This window comes from Artemia franciscana, chromosome 6 (genome assembly GCF_032884065.1).
Source record: "Artemia franciscana chromosome 6, ASM3288406v1, whole genome shotgun sequence".
Taxonomy (NCBI): Eukaryota; Metazoa; Arthropoda; class Branchiopoda; order Anostraca; family Artemiidae; genus Artemia; species Artemia franciscana.
The window spans coordinates 11,580,909-11,603,058 of NC_088868.1; the positions used below are offsets into that span (position 1 = coordinate 11,580,909).

General features: G+C 37.0%; 2 protein-coding genes across 4 annotated transcripts in view; one reads left to right on the forward strand and one right to left on the reverse strand.

Moving 5' to 3' along the window:
• LOC136028046 (histone-lysine N-methyltransferase SETD1-like) overlaps positions 1-4,226 on the reverse strand; it is an 80,872-nt gene extending 76,646 nt beyond the window's left edge. For 2 of the 3 annotated variants that reach the window (XM_065705640.1, XM_065705638.1), the window contains exon 1: positions 4,114-4,226. The gene's annotated coding sequence lies outside the window, so the exon portion shown is untranslated. Of the gene's footprint in view, positions 1-4,065 lie in introns of all 3 variants that reach the window. The other variant, XM_065705639.1, reaches the window with a different exon arrangement.
• LOC136028049 (actin-related protein 3) overlaps positions 4,206-22,150 on the forward strand; it is an 81,724-nt gene continuing 63,779 nt past the window's right edge. The window contains exons 1-3 of the mRNA XM_065705642.1: positions 4,206-4,340; positions 11,047-11,227; positions 21,387-21,543. Of these exons, the coding sequence (XP_065561714.1) occupies positions 4,297-4,340; positions 11,047-11,227; positions 21,387-21,543 (382 nt within the window). The 5' untranslated portion in view covers positions 4,206-4,296. The remainder of the gene's footprint in view (positions 4,341-11,046; positions 11,228-21,386; positions 21,544-22,150) is intronic.

The window sequence follows — 22,150 nt, forward strand, 5'->3', positions numbered from 1 at the left end:
ACAATTTAGACAAAGGAGCTTAGTTGCTCTATTTCTCACTCTTTCATATTTTGACCAGGAATCAGAGGTTTTAATTTTTACATACTCATGCACCTATCACCTTATTTTAGCATTTGTAGAATATACCACGGAAGGATCTGTCTATTTTTGGAAAACTGTCTGCTAGTAAATATTGGTATGTATCAATCTTTACCTTCTTTGAGGGCCTGCTTGATAAATTCAAGAGACACATCAGCAGTAGCATTACATTGCTGTAGCTCCTCTTGTACAGAAAGAGATGAAATATAATCAGAAAATGCTCTACCATAATCATATTTGGCAGAACTATTTAGAATATCAGCAAAAAACAATTTAGTGATACTGCCAATGCTGGATGATCACTTTCCTAATGGTGATAAAAACTCAACACTAGCAATGACATCAGGTGATTTTGTAATTACAAGATCTAAGTGGGACTGTGTTAGAATGTCAATTTTCATTTTAAAGGAACTACCTGAGAACAGTAATGTGTCTTGTCAATTAGGTTAGCTGGGAGCATTTGAGTTGGCACTAGTGCTTGACAGCCTTTGCAAATTGGTCACTGTATCAACATCAGTTTGAAACTTGTTTTTCAGGAGACTTTGAACGAAATGTAAGTCACTGGTTTGGGATGGGACACCACATGCAACTAAATTAATGCAACTTCTCTGTCTGTCATTTTCCTGTAGCACCATCCTTTAAACTTCAATTTGCAGCCTATCAACAATGACTAGGTTGATTATCTTGTCAACATTGGCAACCAACACTTTAGATGAGATGATGCTTTCTAAGCTTTTCTCTTTAGCATTAATACCTTCAAGTGAGGAATATATTTCATTTTGAAATGAGAAATACATATCTTTCATTTCATTACAATGCTCATTCAGAGCTGACTCTAGCAGCTGGGGAAGATCTTGCTGGGCTGAACCTGTAGATTTACACATGGGGCACACCCAGGTGCTACCAAGTCAGTTGTTCATTTTCCCAAAGATACCATATTCAGTGGAGCACATTGAGAGGCATTGTGCACATAACCACTTTTCACATTAATCACACTGTATAGCACAAGAATTGTTGTCTAGCAAACACCCAACAACAGCATATTTATCTATGTCTTTTTCATGAGAAGTTGGTTTCTGATGTTAGTCCAAAAATTAGGCTATTATAGTATGTAATACTGAGCTGTCAGTTATTACCTTAAATTGCATTTGCCAGCAAGATAAGGTGGTAGATCCTCCTGTAGTTCTCGTTGGTGGTGAGTGATGTAATTATGTTGGCTTAGCTTCCCAGTCCAGCCTCCACTCAGCCCTCTCCCAGTCCCTGTTGACTCCAGCCTTGAAGGAGTGGGGAGTTTCAGCTTGGATGGTAGACTCAGATAGGCTACTCCAGAGGGGGACCACCCAAATGGAAAAGAAGTCATGTCATTGCCTTCTCCAACATCCAGACAGGTGAAGCTTTAGACTGTAACCTCTTGAATTATTAGCCAGGGAGGGGGTGAAGATCTGGTTCAGGTGACCAGATTTGAGGGTTGGAAGTCTTACAGACCATGTGAGAGTTGGAAGTCTCACAGACCATAGGCAATCCTGGTAAGGGGCATTTCAGCTATATGTTATTTCAGCCTCAAACTGTCAAAATCACCCAATATATATATAAATATATATATATATATATATATATATATATATATATATATATATATATATATATATATATATATATATATATATACATATATGATGACAATGCTGACAACATAATACACACATATAAATCTATGAGGAATAACAATTACAACAAACACCAACAAATAATACTGTAAATGATTCAAAAAAGATTTACTGTGAAAATGTGTTTCTACTAGTTTTGTTTTGAATGTGTTTATATTATTTGTTAGAAATGATTTCAGGTGGAAAATTTTAGCAATATTGGACAAAATTTTGTCCAAATTTTAGCAACAGTCTTTAAATCTGTCACTAGGAGCTAACAAAATATATAAATATATATAAACTTTCAAATGTGTTACACTAAACATAATAAAAAAGTTATGACAATGCTGACAACATAATACACATATAAATCTACAAAAAATAACAGTAACAACAAACATTGGAAAATAATACTATAAAGGATTTTAAAAAGATTTACTGTGAAAATGTGTTTCCACTAGTTTTGTTTTGAATGTGTTTATATTATTTGTTTGAAATGTTACAGGTGGAAAGTCATTCCATGGCCTCTACACCCTGCTGTAAAATCAACATTGGACTATTTTCCTTTTTGAAAGTGAAGGGTACAATTTATGTGGGTGGTAATGGCTCCTGTCATTGTCATTAATTGTGAAGAACTGTGATGTACTTATATTATCAATGCCTTTGATTATATAAAATGTGTTAAGAATGTCTGCCATATCCCTTCAGAATAGAAGACTTGGTAATTCTAGCCTGCACAGTCTTTTTTATACAGCAAATGTTTTGAATATGGTAAAAGCTTGGTTGCTCTTTGCTGTGTTTTTCCAACCCTTGCTCTGTCTTTTTTATTCAATGGGTACCATACTGACAAATTGTATTTAATTATAGGTTGAACTGTTGATACATAAACAGCAATGAATAAACAGAGATTAAATTGTGGAAAGTGCATTTGAGACATAATAGATGATAGTTTTGACAAAATAATACTATATTTTCTCTGTGTTGTTTTCAACAAAATAATACTACATTTTCTCAGTGATAAAATTATTTATTATAACAAGGTTAGGTTAAAAAATGCTTAGATCTGAATTTGCAGTAGAAGTGTTTATTATATTTGTAAAGAGCATAAAAAAGGCATCAAGTGGTATGTTCACTTTATACAAAAGCCAGTTATATGGTTTTACTATAAATTTACCCATTTTCCTAACCTAGCCTCTTTTTAAGATAAGAAGAAGTAGCAGTAAAATTCTAGTTGATTGATGTCTTGCTATCTCAGAAAGGGGTTAGGTTAGGAAAAGGAAACCTTCAGGGGTGGGTCTAAAGGCTAAAGTATGTCCTGGGAAGGTATTTTGAAGTACCTGCCTCTACTCCTCTCTCTAGAGGACCCTGACCTTTAATGACCTTCAAAAATATGCATGTTATAAAAGTGAAATCTTGCAAAATAGATCTTCTGCTTGAATAAAGTAGGCTACAACAAAATTGCTGGCACAGGATGGCTGGCCCCCAACCCCCCATTGCACTTCCTGGCTGAAGGGCCAAGAAACAGAGATCAGCACTGCCAGTACGGACTGTAAATTCTAATGCTGTATCCTTTACCTTATCTTTTTTTACAACAAAATTGTTTTCAGCTTCACAACTTTGCTCAATCCCAATCTACAATGTTTTAAAGATATACAAATAAATCTCCTAAATTTTGAAAAAAAGCATTGATATGGCTCAGAATTCTACTCAAATAACAGGATTTGGATTTTCAGAACTAATGGCAGAGAAAAAATAACTGGTAACTGAAAATTAAGATGAAATGTTTTGTCAAAATTTCAATAGCATACATATAGCCTATAGCCTACCTGTCATGCAGGCAAATTCCAGGGCTCTCTAGAGGGAAAATTAGGGGAGGTGGGTACTTTAAAATACTTTCCCAGGATATACTTTGGCCTGTAGATCCATCCCTGAAAGTTTCATTTGCCTAACCTAATCTCTTTCTGAGATAGCAAGAAGTCACTCAACAAGAATTTTACTGAAGTAGCTAAGCCAGAATTTCACCAAAATAATTATTACACTTCCTGAATGTGCTGTAAATGGGATTTTTTCACACAAGACAGTCTGTATAAAAATGTAGGCCTAATTCAAAACTTTTGCTTACTATGGGCTATTTTGATCCCTTTTAAGGGTTCAAATGGAACTTGTACCAAATTTTTATTGAATTTGGAATAAACATAAAATAGGCATCAAATGATGTATTCAACATCTTTGTAGCTAGATTTTATGAATAGCCTATGTAGGCTATATATTTAAAAAACTGTTATATTTAGCCCATGAAAAGCATATTGTATAGTAGCCTTTTAGAAAGCAAACTCTTTACCATTAACATAAGTTACTAGAATCCAGATGAAAATGTTTAAAAATTTACCAAATAAAGATTTGATTTCTTCCTTTCTTTTTGAAATGATTCACGGCATCCTACGAACTACTTTAAGTGAAATCCTGAATAAAAAAGACCCGGTTGAGGAAAGAGATCTAAAAGCATAATTTTTTGTGGCAACAATGATTAGAAGTTTTTGAAGAATAGATTATCCAGGCGTTGGTGTTCAAAATGACAGGGAGGTTACCAGCCTGTGTTATAGATGTTGGAACTGGGTAGGATAATAATTTATTCTTATGTATTAAATAACATTTATTGTTGTTTGATTAGATCAATTTTTTCCATTTCTTGATTTGGCGTAAATGAACCTCTGTTGTGGGCTTAGTGGTTGGCTAGACTCACCTCTAGACCTGTCATTCCAAACAGGAGATGTAGGCCCCACCAGTTGCGCATGGCAGTATTTTGGTTTGTCATGGGCAGGATTTGCACCCATGGCTGACTACACTTTGAACTTTTTTTTTATTAAAAACATTAGGTCACATTCATATGCATTTGAAGAGCAAAGAAGATTCATGATACCTAGTACTACAATGATATCATACATTGTATAAAAGGTGTTGTGCTCAAACAATATTTTTCACTAAAAACCTATTAAATATGCCTAGAGGACAACCAGTTAATGGCATTTTAAGCTTCCTTTGGGTGAATGCACATAAAATTTTATATAATAGGCCAAAAATTAATGTCATGAGGAGACATCAGAATTTTAGGGGCTCCTAGGTGGGGAATAGCCCTAAATTGGTTTAAAACCACAGCTTTAGACACAAGCTACCTGTCTTAGTTGTGTTTAACACTGGTCAAGTTCTATTTAATAACCACTTCTAACAATAATATGTCAATAAAAAACAAGTAATAGGTTTACCACAGAAATTACTTATTTTTGCTCTTTCTGAATATTACCTTAATTACCTTAATTTGCACTTCGGAGCAAATTAAGATCTGTAGATCTGTTGAATGCTCCTGAGTTGAATTGGTGATATCTCATAGCAGGTATGAGCAGGATGGAATGTCCCACTCATACTTCCAGTCTTTCGTGGCCCACTCTTTGTCCAGTGCCTTCTTGAATGCTTTGGGGGTGGGGGCTGAGACTGTTGCTTTGCACAGTTCATTCCAGGGGTTGACGACTCTGTTGGTGAAGAAACTTTTTCTGGCCCTGGTTCTGACTGACTGCTTGAACAGCTTCTTTGAGTGTCCTCTGGTGCACTGTGGGGGGCCTGGGTGGATGGGCAGGATCTTGGCATATGATGAGTTCAGCAATTTGCGGGTCATCATCATGTTGCTACGGTTGCGCCTGTACACAAGGGTAGGGAGGTTGAGAGCCCGTAAACGATCTTGGTAAGGTTTGTCTCCAAGGTTTGTGATGGCCTTGGTTGCTCTCCTCTGGACTCCCTCAATTAGCCTGACATCTCCTTTGTATGTTGGGAAGGCAGTGCACATGCCAAAATCCAAAACGGGATCTGCTGGTAACTGTTCTTTTGATCAGACCTAAGTTTGTGTTGGCCTGGGACATGCTCTTGATGGTGTTGGCATGGAACTTGAGAAGGCTGTCAACAATGACCACAAGGTTGCGTTCCTCTGTGCTGGTCTTGATGGGTGAATTGGAGTTGGAGGCATGTTCATGCATATGGTATTGGGCGCATGGGTTTGAGGATCCAAAGTGTAGTGTGCTGCACTTGCTTATATTAAATGATAAGAGCCATTTGTCTGCCCACAGCTGGATTTTCTGGACATCTGTTTGCAGGGATTTTACATTCACTGCTCCAAATAGCTTTGAGTCGTCAGCATAGAGAGACAAGTTGTTTTCCACCTTGCTGAATATATTGTTGATGTAGATGTTGAACAGTGTAGGACCAAGAACAGTTCCCTGCAGTACTCCACTGATGACATCACAGGGCTCAGAAAAGACCTTTTCACCTCCAGTACCAAATAGCCTGACTCTCTGGGTTTGTCCTGACAGGAAGTCCATAAGCCAATCAACCAGGTTGGGGTGTAACTGGGCAGCAGTAAGCTTTTCTCTTAGCCTTTTGTGTGGGACTTTATCAAAGGCCTTAGCAAAGTCTAGTAAAACTAGGTCCACTGGCAATCCTTTTTCAAGCAAATCTGTAATGATGTCATATGTTTCCAGTAAGTTTGTTTCAACTGACTTTCCTGGTGGAAACCCATGCTGATTAGGGGATAGGATATTGTTGACTTTCAGATGTTCCAGTATTGCATCATTGACCACTCTTTTGAGGATTTTTGCAACTACTGATGTGAGACTTATAGGTCTGTAGTTTTCTGCTTTAAGTCTGCTGCCTTTTTTGAATATTGGGGTCACAAAAGCAGTTTTCCAATCAGATGGGACAGATTTGGCATTAATAGACTTTTGGAATAGGTCAGACAGTGGTCCTGCGATGATGGTTGCCAGTTCCTTCAGCAGTCTTGGGTGTAAGTGATCTGGTCCAGCTGATTTATTTGTGTCAAGATTTTGAAGCTGTTTGAGGATGTTGGAGGGGTTGATGCTGACTTGCTCCATTGTTGTGGGGGCTTCATAGCCCGGGCAGTTTGGCAGGGGGCCTTCTGGCTCACAAGTGAAAACTGAAGCAAAGTGCCTATTTAGTTCATTTGCTACATCAGTTATGTTGGTTACAGTAGTGCCACAGGGTTTCACCAGTCTGGAGATAGTTTGGCGGGAGTGGTTCTTGCTAGAGATATAATTCCAGAATTTTTTAGGATTTGTCTTACTTTCTTTGGCAAGATTGGACTCCAGATTTTCGTAGAGTTTTCTGGTGAGGTTTCTCAGCTTGTTTCGTGCCTTGGTGAATTTTGTGTGTTGCTGCAGGTCTCCTGACTGCCTGAACTTTTTCCATGACCTCTTTTTCCTGTTTATTTCTCTTTTGATGTCTTTTGTCATGTAGGGGAGGGATCTAGGTTTTGGTTTGAAACTGGTCTTTGTGTGGGCATCCTGAGCTTTCAGCAAAACACCCTTGAATTTGGTCCATTGTTTGTCAACTGTGCCACTTAGTACATTCAGCCAGTCTGTAGTGGATAATTCATTTCGAATAGCAATGTAGTCGACAAACACTTTTTTGACTAGCTTGTTCTTAAGTACCTTCACTTTCAGCATGAGCTCTATAGTTAGGTGATCGCTTTTACCAAGGGCTGGTGAGTAATCAGTACTTTGAACTAAGCTTTTGTCATTCAAGATAACCAGGTCAAGTATTGTTGGGCGCTGAAACAATCTGTATCTAGTTGGTTGGTCAACTATCTGGTGTAGGGACCTGTGGAAAAAATGAAGATATTAGACTATTTTATGATTGCAAATGGTAAAGAATGTGATTAAAGGCTCTTTTCCTATTTCAAAAGTTTTAGTTTTTGAGGGTAATAGCTATGTCTGTGGAAAAAATGAAGATATTAGACTATTTTATCACTGAGCCAATTTAGGAAAGGCTGTTGCTTGTCTTGTTTGGTTGGAGTGGCACCACATCCAAAACCGTTTATCCAGTTTATAGATGGAAGGTTGAAATTGCCGGCAATAAGCAGATGTCCTTTGAGGTTCGAATTTAGTGTGCATATTATTTCTGCTATTGCTTGTTTGGTTACAACTTGGGATGGGGCTGAGGGACTTCTGTAGATGCATCCGATTCTGACTGTCTCTGACACATTGCTCCCTGGCACACATAGATCAAAGCAAACTGCCTCAACAAAGGGGCAAAGGAGAGGAACATCAATTATCTTTGTGTTGTATCCTGCTTTAGCGAGGGCTAGTGTTCCTCTTTTGCAACCTTGGGATGACAGATTTGAGAGAACTTGGTAAACCGGGATTTTTACATGGGAATCGTGAAGTTTGTTACTACTGTTTTTAGGGCAGACTTCAGTCAGTAAGATCACATCGAACTTTTTTGAGTTAATTAGGGTTTTTAGTTCATCAATTTTGTTGGGCAGCTGGTCAACATTAGTAACACATACACTAAAGTCAGAACTTACGGTTGCTGGTTCTGGTTGGCTTCTGTCCAGTATGGTTTGTCTGTTGTTATTTTCACCAGAGTCACTTTCTTCCTCAACAGAAACAAAGCTCAAGTCTTCTTCTTCTTCCTGGGAAGCCTCCGCAGTTACAAACGAGTCTGACGATTTATCACTAATAGTGTCACTAAGGGTTACATCAACATTTTTATTTTTACCAGAAAAAGCAGAACTATTTACACTATACACTAATGGTGGGGTGAAAATTGGAATCACACCACCATTGCTTCCGGGTTTTTTTGGACGATTTTGTTGCCCCTGATAACCAGATCGAGTTCACTGTTGGAGACTCCATATCCACTAATGACATGAATATATCCATGCTAGTGGATCTCACTGTTTTTTTTTTCACTGAGGGATGTCCACTAGCTGACAACTCTGTTTGAAAAGAATTTGTTTCTTAGTCTGGTATTTGCTTGACCATGAGTTCCCTTTGATTTGTCCAGTTGGAAAAGGTTAGGAATGGTATCCTTGGCATTTAAAAGCTTGTATGCTGTTATCACACTGTCTTGTTTGTGGCTATATATTAGAGATGGTATTCTGAGCTGATTGATATGGGACACCACAGAGCCCTTTAACACATTTTGTTGCTCTCCTCTGGATTGATTCTATTGCTGCTTGGTAAGTCTTGTTGATTGGGCTTGAACACACATTCCAAGTTAGTCTTGGTCAAAGTAGACTCTTATACAGCTTAGTATTAATGGTTGGAGATCTGCTAGTGAACATTCTTTTGATTAAGCCAAGTGTCTGGTTGGCCCTTGTAATTGTTGCTTGTGCATAAATATGGAAATTCAACTTGTTATCTACCAGGACACCAAGATTTCTCTCCATGTGGCTGATAGAAATGGCTTTGCAAGTACTGAGTGTTCAGTTTTTTTTTTTCCTAGGTGGAGAGTCTTGCATTTTGCTGCATTGAATTCAAGCTTCCAAATATTAGTGCAGTGAGTGAATGCATCCCAAGTCCAGTTGTGTTGACTCAATATTTTCTGTTGTATCTGAACAACCAATAAGTGTTGAGCCATCAGCATAGAGGCTTACTTTGCTAATAAAGATTTTTGGCACATCATTTACATATATATTGAATAGAGATGGAACCAATACTGTGTCCTGGGAGAAACCCAGGTGGAGTTGGAGGAGTAGCCAGATTTCCTGGGATTATTTCAAAAATGGTTTGTTCTCTGATTTACTTAAAAATGTGAAATTAAATAAAAAATAAGTTTTTACAGATGAAAGTAAGGACCAAGACCTGTTGCTTTTTATGCTTATGTATGAATTCTGTCCCAATCCTTTATGAACAACTTCTGAATGTTTGTTTAATTAGAAATATAAGAAGCTTTTTTTAAGGACTGACAAACTTAAGCATAAAGTGAAGTGTTTCAGAGGAGTAACCCCCTCATATATGCAATAATTTCTGTTAATTTTAAGTTTTAATGTTGCTCCTTACTTTCAGTTGAAAAAACTTGTTTTGTTTTTTTTAGTTTATTTTCTGTCAGGAACTAAGATCAGACACTTGCTATTGCACCAATTTTACCAACTACACAAATTAAATTGATTATTCTTGTTGCTATAGTAAAAAAATGTCAAGTGTTGCCAAACACTACTCTTTTTTTCTCAAAATTGTCCAATCAAAATTTTGAGATAGCCATTTTGTTCAGCATAGTTCAAAGGCTGAAAAACTTTGCCTTTGGGGATATCATGACCCTCCCACAGCCTCTAGGGAAAGGTAAGTTACAAAATTTGCCTATTGTTCATATAGTATTTTTATTGTATAGTATGCATACATTTTTGGTGAAGAGATTTTCTGCTGGTGGGATGTTCCACAGAGATAATTTTCCATTTGAAGGGAAGTTTCCAGGGGGTAAATTTTCCAGGAGAAATTTTACACTTGGGGAATTTGTCAGAATTCCTATATGAATTTCTTCTTATGTCTTGTTTTCTCTTTGTTGACTCAATTTTACATATAGAAAAAAAAACAAGTTTTTTCAACTCAAATTAAGGAGCAACATTAAAACTTATAACAAACAGAAATTATTACATATATGAGGGGGTTACCCCTCCAACACATGTTGCTTTTTAAGCTTAAGTTTGAATTCTGTCCCAATCCTTTAAGAACAACTCCTGAAACTCTTATGTTTGTTTAATTAGAACTATAAGAAGCTTTTTTAAGTACTAAAAAACTTAATTGTAAAGAGTGAGGTGTTGCAGAGGAGTAACCCCCTTCATATATGTAATAATTTCTGTTTGTTTTAAGTTTTAATGTTGCTCCTTACTTTCATTTGAAAAAAAACCTTCTTTTTTTTAACTTATTTTCTGTCATGGACAGAACAGATCAGACACTTATTATTGCGCCAATTTTACCAATTACACAAATTAAATTGATTATTCCTGTTGCTATACTAAAAAAAAAATTGTCAAGTGTTGCCAAATGCTAGATGATGTTGAGGATTTTTTGTTGACACTAGCACCAGTTCCCACTCTTATTTGTTACTCATACTCTTTGTACAAGACTGAATAGTATCAACAGGGTACAGTTATTTCATATATTTTCAGTTCTTAATATGCAGCAAAGTGATCTGAGTCAATTAAACAATGTAAAAGCTTTGGCTAGGAATGCTAACATTCTATTTATCTTGTATATTTTCTGTTTATGTTACCATTAAAATAATAAGGGAAGGAGATGAAGAATCCAGTATTAATCATTCATTGTGCCTCTTTCTATTTTTTTTAGTATATTGGTTATTATCTGTGTTTGACTTTCATTAGCAATATTATTTTGTATGTTAGGTAACATAATAGATCAGTTCTGGTGGAGGGAGGAGCGAGGATATCCCCTTTTCTGGTTATGCCTATGCTTTGATTTTCTTTTCAATTTTTCATTGAAGTTACTATCAATATTCAATTATTTGTTTTATCTTTCAGGTATACAAAAATAGGTTTTGCTGATAATAAAGAACCACAATTTATAATCCCTTCTGCCATAGCTATAAAAGAGTCTGCCAAAGTTGGGGATCAGGCCTCCAGACGCCTTGCAAAAGGTGTTGAAGACTTGGATTTCTATATTGGTGATGAAGCAATTGATGCAACTGGCTATTCAGTCAAGGTACAGTTTTTACCATTCAACATTTATAGTTTTCAGTACTGCAGTATTCAACACTTACAGTACTCAGTTTTACATTATTTAACCTTGGGAATTTTATTCTCTATATTATTATATAGCCCATTAAATAAAAAAAGACTATTTTTCTCAAATGAAAGCAAATATGCTTTTATACGGCGGCAGACTTCTGTATGCTTTACTCTAATCCAGCGTTTTCCAAACTGGGAGGTGCGAACTAGTCTAAAGGGAGCTGTGAAAATTTGTCCCAGTGAATGATTTTCAAATAATTGCTGAAGTTTAGTACATGAATTTTTGGAACTGGAATGTAAAAATGAGAGAAAAATACCGTCATGCTTTATTGCACATAGTGCAACTAAACATTTTGTAACTTAGCACCCCACCCCATATCTTCATCAACACTCCTTCAAAATAAAAGTTTACCGTCCCAATAAAGATAATGTATATGCATAATACCCTACCACCTTTTTTGTGAGCATAGCTGGACACAAGACATTGCATCCCTATTAAAACTCAAATTGAAGAGTTCAACGAAAAATATAATGACAACTTAGCTTGTGTTATGGAATCACAACGAAAGTAGCCAAGCAGACAGGGTGAATTTTGTCAGTGCAAAAAATTCAATCAAGAAGAAGGATCTTGCAGTAAGACAGAAATTAAGATAAGGTAATTTAGCCTAATTGTAATTACACAAAGCTGTTCATTAGGCTGGTGATGTCTGGGAAAAAACTGTTTAGAACAGTATGGCAACTAGGCTGTGAAAGGTAACAAAACCTATAAAATCATTTATGGCAACTATATTGTGCACTTCCACCCTGTCCCTCTCCAAATGACACTGACCTTTGATGAAATTGGAAAATCCGATCTTAGAACATGTTGGAGTCAAATTATGGAACAGTATTCTGCTGGAAATTAAAGATCCTTTCACTTTTGTCAGATCAATACAATTAAAAAAAAATCTTCTTTCTACCAATACAAATGAATAACGTTTAGGAGGATTGTCTCTTTTTTTTCTTTTTTTTTATTTTCTGTAGTGCACAGTGCCTTTTTCAGTTGTTGCCCTCCAAAGGATTGGAGGGCAACAAGGTCCCTTCTCCCGATCGTTTTTCCTAAAATCGTTCGATTAAAATTTTGAGACATTCATTATGTCAATCGTAGTTGAAAGACCCAATAACAATGCCTTCAGTTATAAAATTTGCCCGTTCTTTTACACATAGTATTTATTATTGGGATGTATGCATATATATGCTGGCGAGGGGGGGGGACATACTTTAGCGTGCAAGTTTTTTCACCGGGGAATTTCCTTAGGGAGGAAAGTTTCCAGGGTGTGAACTTGTCAGGAGAAATTATATACTGCGGGAATTCGTCAGAATTCTCACGCAAAATTCTTTTTGTATGTCTTGCTTTCTCTTTTTCTTCTGTTTCATTCTGTTTCAAAGTTTAACACTTTGTTGTTCTGTCAATAATCAGTGTTATTTATATGAATGCTCGACATTCTCTAGGGACTACATTTAGGCCCTAATGATCATTGACAGTCGCTGTAGTTGTGTTTTATTTGTGTGTTTATGTTTAATAAAGTCAAAGTCACTTATAAACCATTGGATATATCAGAAAAATGGCATCTGGGATTTTGGTATCACCTGTTTCTTCCATTACATTTCTCAAGACAAGGAAGTACGATTTATCCTAGCTGTCGTTTGGATTTAATAACACCATTAACGATAATATGAAAAAACCAATGTGTTTGTTGTGTTCCAAAGCTTTTGCTGTTGATATTATGAGATCCAACAAATTGAAACTATTCATTCTGAATACATTGGTAAGCACCTAGAGTTTTTTTTGAGAAAATTGGATTAGATATATAACAAGAGCTATGACCTCATATGGCACTTGTGACGAGGTCGGAAGAGCTAAGAGTTCATGCGGTATGAGTTCTAGCAAAATTCTAAGAATCAATAGATTGCTTTAAAAGGAAAATCAGAGGCTTAATGCCGGTCGGGATTTAAAATGAGAGCTCTGAGTCACAAGGTCCTTCTAAATATCAAAATTCATATAAGTATCAAGATCCGATTACTCACTCGTAAGTTAAAAATACCTCAATTTTTCCTCATCCTTTAGCCCCCCAGATGGTCGAATCGGGGAAAACGACTTTATCAAGTAAATTTGTGCAGCTCCCTGACACGCCTACCAATTTTCATCGTCCTAGCACGTCCAGAAGCGCCAAAGCACTGAACCCCACCCCCTTACATGGTGCCAGTGTCATTAGGGGTGGGGGACCGAAAATCTTGGAAAACGCTTAAAGCGCAGAGATCAGGATGAAACTTTGGTGGAAAGAATATGCACAAGTCCAAGATAGGTGACTGACATAACGGGACCGGGTCCGCTCTCTTTGGTGGAGTTGGGGGGGGGGGGGGGGGGGGTAATTCGGAAAAATAAAAAAAATTAGGTATTTGTAACTTACGAACGGGTGATCAGATCTGAATGAAATTTGATATCTAGAAGGATCTTGTGCTTCAATGACATTGAAGGGAGTTGGAGGGAGAAGCCGGAATTCTTGGAAAAGGTGGAATCGAGGTATCTTACGAATGGGTGACCGGATCTCAATGAAATTTGATATATAGAAGAATCTTATGTCTCTGATGCTCCATTTTCAGTTCGAATCGAATCCAGGGACATAGAGGGTTGTAGGGCGGGGGGAACCGAAATCTTGGAAACTGGAAAACGTTTAGAGTGGAGATATCGGGTTGGAAATTGATGAGAAGAATAAGCACAAGTTATAGATACGAGATTGACGTAATTGTACGGATCCGTTCTCTTTGGGGGAGCTGGGGGTTGTTAATTAGGAAAAGTTAGAAAATTGTGGTATTTATAACTTACGAGTGGGTGATCGGATCTTAATGAATTTTGATATTTAGAAGAACCTTGTGTCTCAGAGCTCTTATTTTAATTTCTGACCGGCATTAAGCCTCTGATTTTCCTTCTAAATCAATTTATTGATTCTTAGAATTTTGCTAGAGCTCATACCATATGAGCTCTTGGCTCTTCCGACCTCGTCACAATTGCCATATGAGCTCTTATCTCTTGTTCTTTTTTAGTCTAACGTCTTACACCGTGTTTACAAATTAATTAATTAGTTCATTAATTTAGTTAAATCTAGTTTAATTAATTTAATTAGTAACTAAAAAAGAAACTAAGAAAGAAACGCTATTGAACCTTTTTAGGGCCAGTTCCTTTTGAAAGGGGCTCTTGGGAATAGCAATAAATTTCTATCGTTATCTACCAAACAAGTTTGGTCAATTTTCCATCAAGTACTAATTAAACCAATAAAAAAACCGGTTACGCCGTGTTTACTAGAGAAATGGTAGATTTAATGAAAGTTTTGTAAGGAATGATTTTTTTTTCTTGTTTTATCCTACTAACTAGTATAAACGGGAAACAAAAAGTATAAGTATAAACGTCCTATACAAATACAAAAACGTAGCTCTAGGTTCTACGATTTGAAATATATCTCATACTATTTTTATATTAGAAAAAAAAAATCATTAAAGACGCCGTTTTATCTTGTGAAAATGCCGTCACTGATATCCATGGCTTAGAAATGGTAACAACTTAATGTGACCACTGAAAATGTTAAGACGTGGTAAGTCGACTATTTCAAAAAAATGTCCCCTCTATCTTTGTGTAATATCCTCACCGAGTGAGACCATATTTTACTTTTCCTTCCTTTGCTTTTTAAAGAACGCGATATTTTAAGCGGTTGTACAAACAACGAAGTCTGTCAACGAAATAAAATTGTCACTTATTAGCAGTATACAATTTTGTTATTATTCTAAATCAAAGTTAGCTCAAATAACCCGTGTAAGAAAAGAGTTCACCATTTGAATGTGGATTCAGACTTGTTTGCACGATTTTTTTCGGTAGGAGGGGGGCATTTAAGAAACGAGTGGTAGAGCGGGTAGCGGGCCAAAGACGAACAACTAATCTTATTAGGTAATTCCGATAAGAAGTACCCTGATTGATATTCACCGTTAATGGCCTGATAATTGTAGTTTTTTAGTTTTTTCTTTTTTCTTTTAGTTTTTTTTTTGTTTTTTTGCTTCTTTTTTTAATTTTTTTCCTTTTTTATTTTTTTATTTATATATATAGAATAATCTATAAGATGTATATTAATTTTTTTACTTTTTTTAGTTTTTTTCTTTTTTAGTTTTTCTTTTTTATTTTTTTTTATTAGTTTTTTCTTTTTTTAGTGTCTTCTTTTTTTATTTTTTTATTTTTTTTCCTTTTTTAGTTTTTCTTTTTATTTTTTTATTTTTTTATTTTTTTTTCCTTTTTTTAGTTTTCTTTTAGTTTTTTTTCTTTTTTCTTCTTTTTTCAGTTTTTTACCTTTTCTTATAGAAGATAGTTTTTTAGTTTTTTCCTTTTTTTAGTTTTCTTTTAGTCCTCCTAAGATTTTTTTTTTCTGATTGGGGGGGGGGTGGATTATTTCGAAGATCTTTCCATGAAGGAATTAGAAATGAATAGTGTATTGTATTGTTTTTCAATAGAGGAAGGATGAAAATCTTGTATTGCTAACTCCACTTAATATTTAAAGAAGTTAAAGCAAGTTTTATTTTACACTATTTTCGTGTTGCAACTAAATTCAGCTAAAGGTATTCTGGTATTCCGTAGCTGAAATCTAATGATATATGTATTAAGATGAAACAGCCGTCGTTTAAACTCAAGATTCTCAGTTGTCAGCATTTCTAAGCCATCTCGTCTGTCAGACAATAATTTGAATAAATACTTCAAAAATTAACCTCTTCTTGCAAATAGGGGAATGCGGCAATTCAAGTTGTCGGTACGAACATGAGTTTAACAGCTCTTGGTCACTGGGTATTTACCAAGTGACCTGAGCAGACCTGATGAATAATCAGGAATCAGACATGATTAAATTAGAAATAGTTGTTTCCCCGATTCTACCATCGGGGAGGGGGGGAGTGGCGGACGGTTAATTTGGAAAAATTAGAAAAATGAAGTATTTTTAACTTACGAACCTCCTGACCGGATCTGTCGACATTGGGGGGAGGAGGGCGACTAAAATCTTGGAAAATGCTTAGAGTGGAGGGATCAGGATGAAACTTAGTGGGAAAATAATAACAAGTCCTAGATACGTGATTGACATAACCGGAACGGATCCGCTCTCTTTGGGGGAGTTGGGGTGGGGAAGGGTTAATTCTGAAAAATTGGAAAAAATCAGGTATTTTTAACTTACAAAGGAGTGATCGGATCTTAATGAAATTTCATATTTAGAAGGACCTCGTAACTCAGATCTCTTATTTTAGATCCCGAACGGATCCAGTGTCATGGGGGGAGGGGGAGGGACCGGAAATCTCGGAAAACGTTTAAAGCGGAGAGATCAGGATGAAACTTAGTGTGAAGAATAAGTAAAATTCCAAGATGCGTGACAGACATAACCGGAACAGATCCACTCTTCGGTGGAGTTGGGAGGGGGGAGTAATTCGAAAAAGTTAGAAAAAATGAAGTATTTTTGTTTTGGAGCTCTCATTTTGAATCCCAACCAGATCTGGTGACATTTGGGGAGTTGGATCTTGTGCTTTGGAGCTCTCATTTTAAATCCCAACCAGATCCGGTGACATTGGGGGAGTTGGAAGGGGAAACCAGAATTGTTGGAAAATGTGAAAATTGAGATATCTTTATCTTTCGAATTGATGATTTGATTTTAATGAAACTTGATGTATAGAAGGATCTTATGTCTCAGATACTCAATTCTTCAATTCGAATTGGATCCGAAGACATAGGGGGTTTGAGGGAGGAAAAAAAATCTTGGAAACCGGAAATCTTTGAAAATGCTTAGAGTTGAGATATCGGGATGAAACTTGATGAAAAGACTAAGTGGGGGAGTTGGGGGGATATCCAGTGCTTTGGCGAGTTCGGTGCTTTTGGACTTGCTAGGACGATAAAAATTGGTAGGCGTGTCAGGGACCTGCACAAATTGACTTGATAACAGTCGTTCCTCCGATTCGACCATCTTGGGGGCTGGGGGAGAGGAAAAAATGAAAAAATAGAGGTATTTTTAACTTAAGAATGGGTGATCGGATCTTAATGAAATTTGATATTTAGAAGGACCTTGTGTCTGAGAGCTCCTATTTTCAATCCCAACCGTATCCGATGATATTGGGGGTGTTGGAGGGGAAACGGGAAATCATGGAAAATACTTAGAGTGGACAGATCGGGATGAAACTTGGTGCGAAGAATAAGCACAAGTCCTAGATATGTGGTTGAAATAACTAGACTGAATCTGCTCTCTTTGGGGGAGGTGTTAATTTAGAAAAATTAGAAAAATTGAGGTATTTTTAGCTTAAGAACGGATGACCAGATCTTAACAAAATTTTATGTTTAGAAAGAACTCATGTCTCAGAGCTCTTATTTTAAATTCCGACTAGGTCTGACGACATTGGGGGGGATGCTGGAGGGAGAAAGCGGAAATCTTGGAAAACGCTTAGAGTGGAGAGATTGGGATGAATCTTGGTGGATAGAATAAGCAAATTTCGTAGATACGTGATTGACGTAACAGACTGGATCTGCTCTCTTTGGGGGATTTAGGGGGTCCAGTGCTTTGGCGAGTTTGGTGCTTGTGGACGGGATAGGACGATGGAAATTGGTAGACGTGTCAGGGAACTGCACAAATTGACTTGATAAAGTTGTTTTTCCCCGATTCGGCCATCTGGGGGCTGAAGAGAGAGGAAAAATTAGGTATTTATAACTTTCGAGTGGATGATCTGATCTTAATGATTTTTTATATTTAGAAGGACCTCGTGTCTCAGAACTCTTATTTTAAATACTGACCGGCACTAAGCCTCTGATTTTCCTTTTGAATCAATCTATTGATTCTTAGAATTTGGCTAGAGCTCATACCATATGAGCTCTTGGCTCTTCCGACCTCGTCACAAGTGCCATATGAGCTCTTAGCTCTTGTTAAGAGTCAGAAGAGCTAGAAATTTTGTGTTAGCCATTTTGTTAAAAATAGTTCGAAGTTCAGATACGAAAAACTTCTGTGTTGATGCAACCCTGCAGGGCTCAGGTTCAGGCGGTGCAGGTTATGGTGTTGGGGCATATATGATTCTTATGGAAGGGATTCTTGTATGAGCTTTGGAGAGGGTTCATATAACTGGAAATTGTAAGTACTAGTTCATTTTTTAAGAGTCAAAAGAGATTTGACGGCAACTAGCCCCCCCCCCCTTCATGTCCTTTTTTCCTCAAACTCATCCAATCAGAACTTTGGGATAACATTTTTTTAAATAGTTCAGAGATCATATTAGGAAAACTCTGGGGTTGGCACAACTGCCTGGGCCTGTGGGCCGGTATTGTAAGTTTTGCCCTGGGGGTACATAAGTTTGTTCTGGAAGGGATGATTGTATAAACTTCAGAGAGGGTACATTTGGTTGGAAATTGAAAGTTCTAGTTCACTTTTAAGAGTCAAAAGCAATCAAAGTGCTACTAGCCTCCCATGCCTTTTTTATCCAAGCCCATCCTATACAAATTTTGAATTAACTGTTGTTTTTCAATAGTTAGAAGGTCAGATAAAAAAAAAAACAACTCTGGGGTCAACTCTGAGTTAAAACTCAGTTATAAGAATCAAAAGAGATTAGAGGGCAATTAGGCCCCCCACGCCCCTTTTCCCCAAATGCATCTGATAAAAAACTTCGGTCTCAACACAACCCCAGGGTCTGAGGACAGGTATTGTAAGTTATGCCCCGGGGACATATATGGTTCTTCTGGAAGGAATACTTGTATAAACTTCAGAGGGCTTTTTTTTCATTGGAAATTGAAGGTTCTAGTTCACTTTTTACAAGTCAAAAGATATCCATGGGCAATTAGCCCCCTCGCGCCCTTTTTTCCCAAACCCACTCAATAAAATTTTGAGATAGCCATTTTATAAAAAATAGTTCAGATAAGGTCAGATAAGAAAAAACTCCAGTGTTGATACAATTTCCTCAGGGCCTAGGGACAGGAATTATAAGTTATGCACTGGGGTATATATGGTTGTTATGGAAGGGATGCTTGTATAAAGTTCAGAGAGGACTTAATTGATTGGAAATCGAAAGTCTTAGTTCATTTTTAAGGGTCAAAAGCAATCAAAGGGCTACTAGCCTCCCATGCCTATTTTCTCCAAGCCCATCCTATACAAATTTTGAAATAGCTATTGTTTTTTCAATAGTTAGAAGGTCAGATAAAAAAAACTGGGGTCAACTCGACCCCACAGGGCAGGCGTTGTAAGCTATGTCCCAGGGGTGTATATGGTTCTTATGAAAGGGATGCTAATAAATTTCAGAGAGGGCTCTTTTGATTGGAAACTGAAAGTTCTAGATCAATTTTTAAGAGTTAGTAGATATCTGAGGACAACTAGCCCCCATAGCCCTTTTTTCCCATCCAATACAAATTTTGAGATAGCCATTTTTTTGGAATAGTTCAAACATCAGATAACAAAAACGATATCAAAAGTGTTTTAAGTTATGTGCCAGAAAAGTTTTTTATGGTACTTGGTATTAAACAAGTGACATATAGCGATTGCAAATTCTGTTGGTCTGTCGGTCTGTCTGTCTGTCAGTACCGGTTGTGCTAGTTTAGGTACTTCCAGACAAGTTAGAACAATGAAATTTGGCAGGTTTATTAGGGACCAGACCAGATTAAATTATAAATAGTTGTTTCTCCGATTTGACCATCTGGGGGGTGGCAGTGGGTGGACGGCTAATTCGGAAAAAAAATCCGAAAAAATGAGGTATTTTTAACGTACGAACAGGTGATCAGATCTTAAGGAAATATAATATTTAGAAGGGTATCGTGTCTTAGAGCTCTTATTTTAAATCCCACCGGATCCGGTGACATTGGGGGGAATTGGAAGGGGAAACCTAAAATCTTGAAAAACGCTTAGAGTGGAGGGAATGGGATGAAACTTGGTGTGAAAAATAAACACACGTCCTAGATACATGATTGACATAATCGGAACGGATCCGCTCTCTTTGGGGGAGTTGGGGGGGGTTAATTCTGAAAAATTAATTAATGAGGTATTTTTAACTTAAGGAGTGATCGGATCTGAATGAAATTTCACATTTAGAGGGACCTCCTAACTCAGATCTTTTATTTTAAATCCCGACCGGATTCAGTGTCATTGGGGGGGGGGACCGGAAATCTTCGAAAAGGTTTAGAGTGGAAAGATCAGGATAAAACTTGTTGAGAAGAATAAGCGCAAGTCCAAGACATGTGGCTAACATAACCGGACCGGATCAGCTCTATGGGAGAGTTGGGGGATTGGGGCAATTTGGAAGAAGTTAGAAAAAATGAGTTATTTGTAACTTACGAACGGTTGATCAGATCTTAATGAAATTTGATGTTTAGAAGGATCTTGTGCTTCAGAGCTCTTATTCTAAGTCCTGACCAGATCCGGTGACATTGGGGGGAGTAGGAGGGGAAACCGGAAATCTTGGAAAACGTGAAAATTGAGATGTTTTACGAATGGGTGATCGGATCTTAATGAAACTTGATATATAGAAATATTTTATGTCTCAGATACTCTATTTTCAATTTGAATCGGATCCGGAGACATAGGGGTTTGGAGGAGGGAAATAGATATCTTGGAAAACGCTTAGAGTCGAGAGATCGGGATGAAACTTGATGGGAAGAATAAGCAAAAGTTCTATATACGTGATTGACATGATTGGAGCGGATCTGCTCTCTTTGGGAGAGTTGGGGGGCGTTAACTTTAATATGCTCAAAAATACAATTTGCCGAGTTTTCTTAAAAGAGCGATCCTGAGGCCTTCTAAGGGATGGAGCCGAAGGAAAATATTATTTTTTACCTAGTTTCGATTTTGCAGGTGTTACGGGGGATTACTAGTTACGATTGAGGTAGAAGAAACCTGGGATTCGATTCTCGTGCTAGTACCGATTTTAGTGTATTTTTGACGATTTTACTGAAAATTTTGGGTTTACACATTGCTAAACAATTTCTTTGTTCCCAATTTTCATTGAATTGATTAAAAGTTGTATCTGTTATTACATTTTCATTTTATTTTGATTATAAACAAAAAGGTTATTTGGATTAGAACATCTGGAACTGTGTAATTTGTAATGTTTAAAATTTTTAGTATCCCGTCCGTCATGGCCTTGTTGAAGACTGGGATTTGATGGAAAGATTTTTAAGCCAATGTATTTTCAAATACCTCCGGGCTGAGCCAGAGGACCATTATTTTCTATTAACAGAGCCACCTTTAAATACCCCTGAAAATAGAGAATACACTGCCGGTAAGTTCTTGTTTTTCTTCCCATTTTTTCGTTTTTATGGCACTTCTTTCCGTCTGTCTGTCTGTCGGTCCCGGTTTTGCTACTTTAGGCACTTCCAGGTAAGCTAGGACGATGAAATTTGGCAGGCGTATCAGGGACCCGACCAGATTAAATTAGAAATAGTCGTTTACGCGATTTGACCATATGGGGGGGGGGGGGGGGTTAATTCGGAAAAAAATAGAAAAAAATGAAGTATTTTTAACTTACGAACGGGTGACGGGATTTTAATGAAATTTTATGTTTGGAAGGATATCGTGTCTCAGAGCTCTTATTTCAAATTCCGACCAGATCTGCTGAAATTGGGGGGTGGGAACCTAAAATATTGGAAAACGCTTAGAATGGAGGGACCGGGATGAAACTTGGTGGTAAAAATAAGCAGAAGTCCTAGATATGTGATTGACATAACCGGAACGGATCTGCTCTGTTTGGGGGAGTTGGGGGGTTAATTCTGAAAATTAGAAAAATGAGGTATTTTTAACTTACGAAAAAGTGATCAGATCATAATGAAATTTGAAGTTTGGAGGAATACTGTGTCTCAGAGCTCTTATTTTAAATCCTGACTGGATCC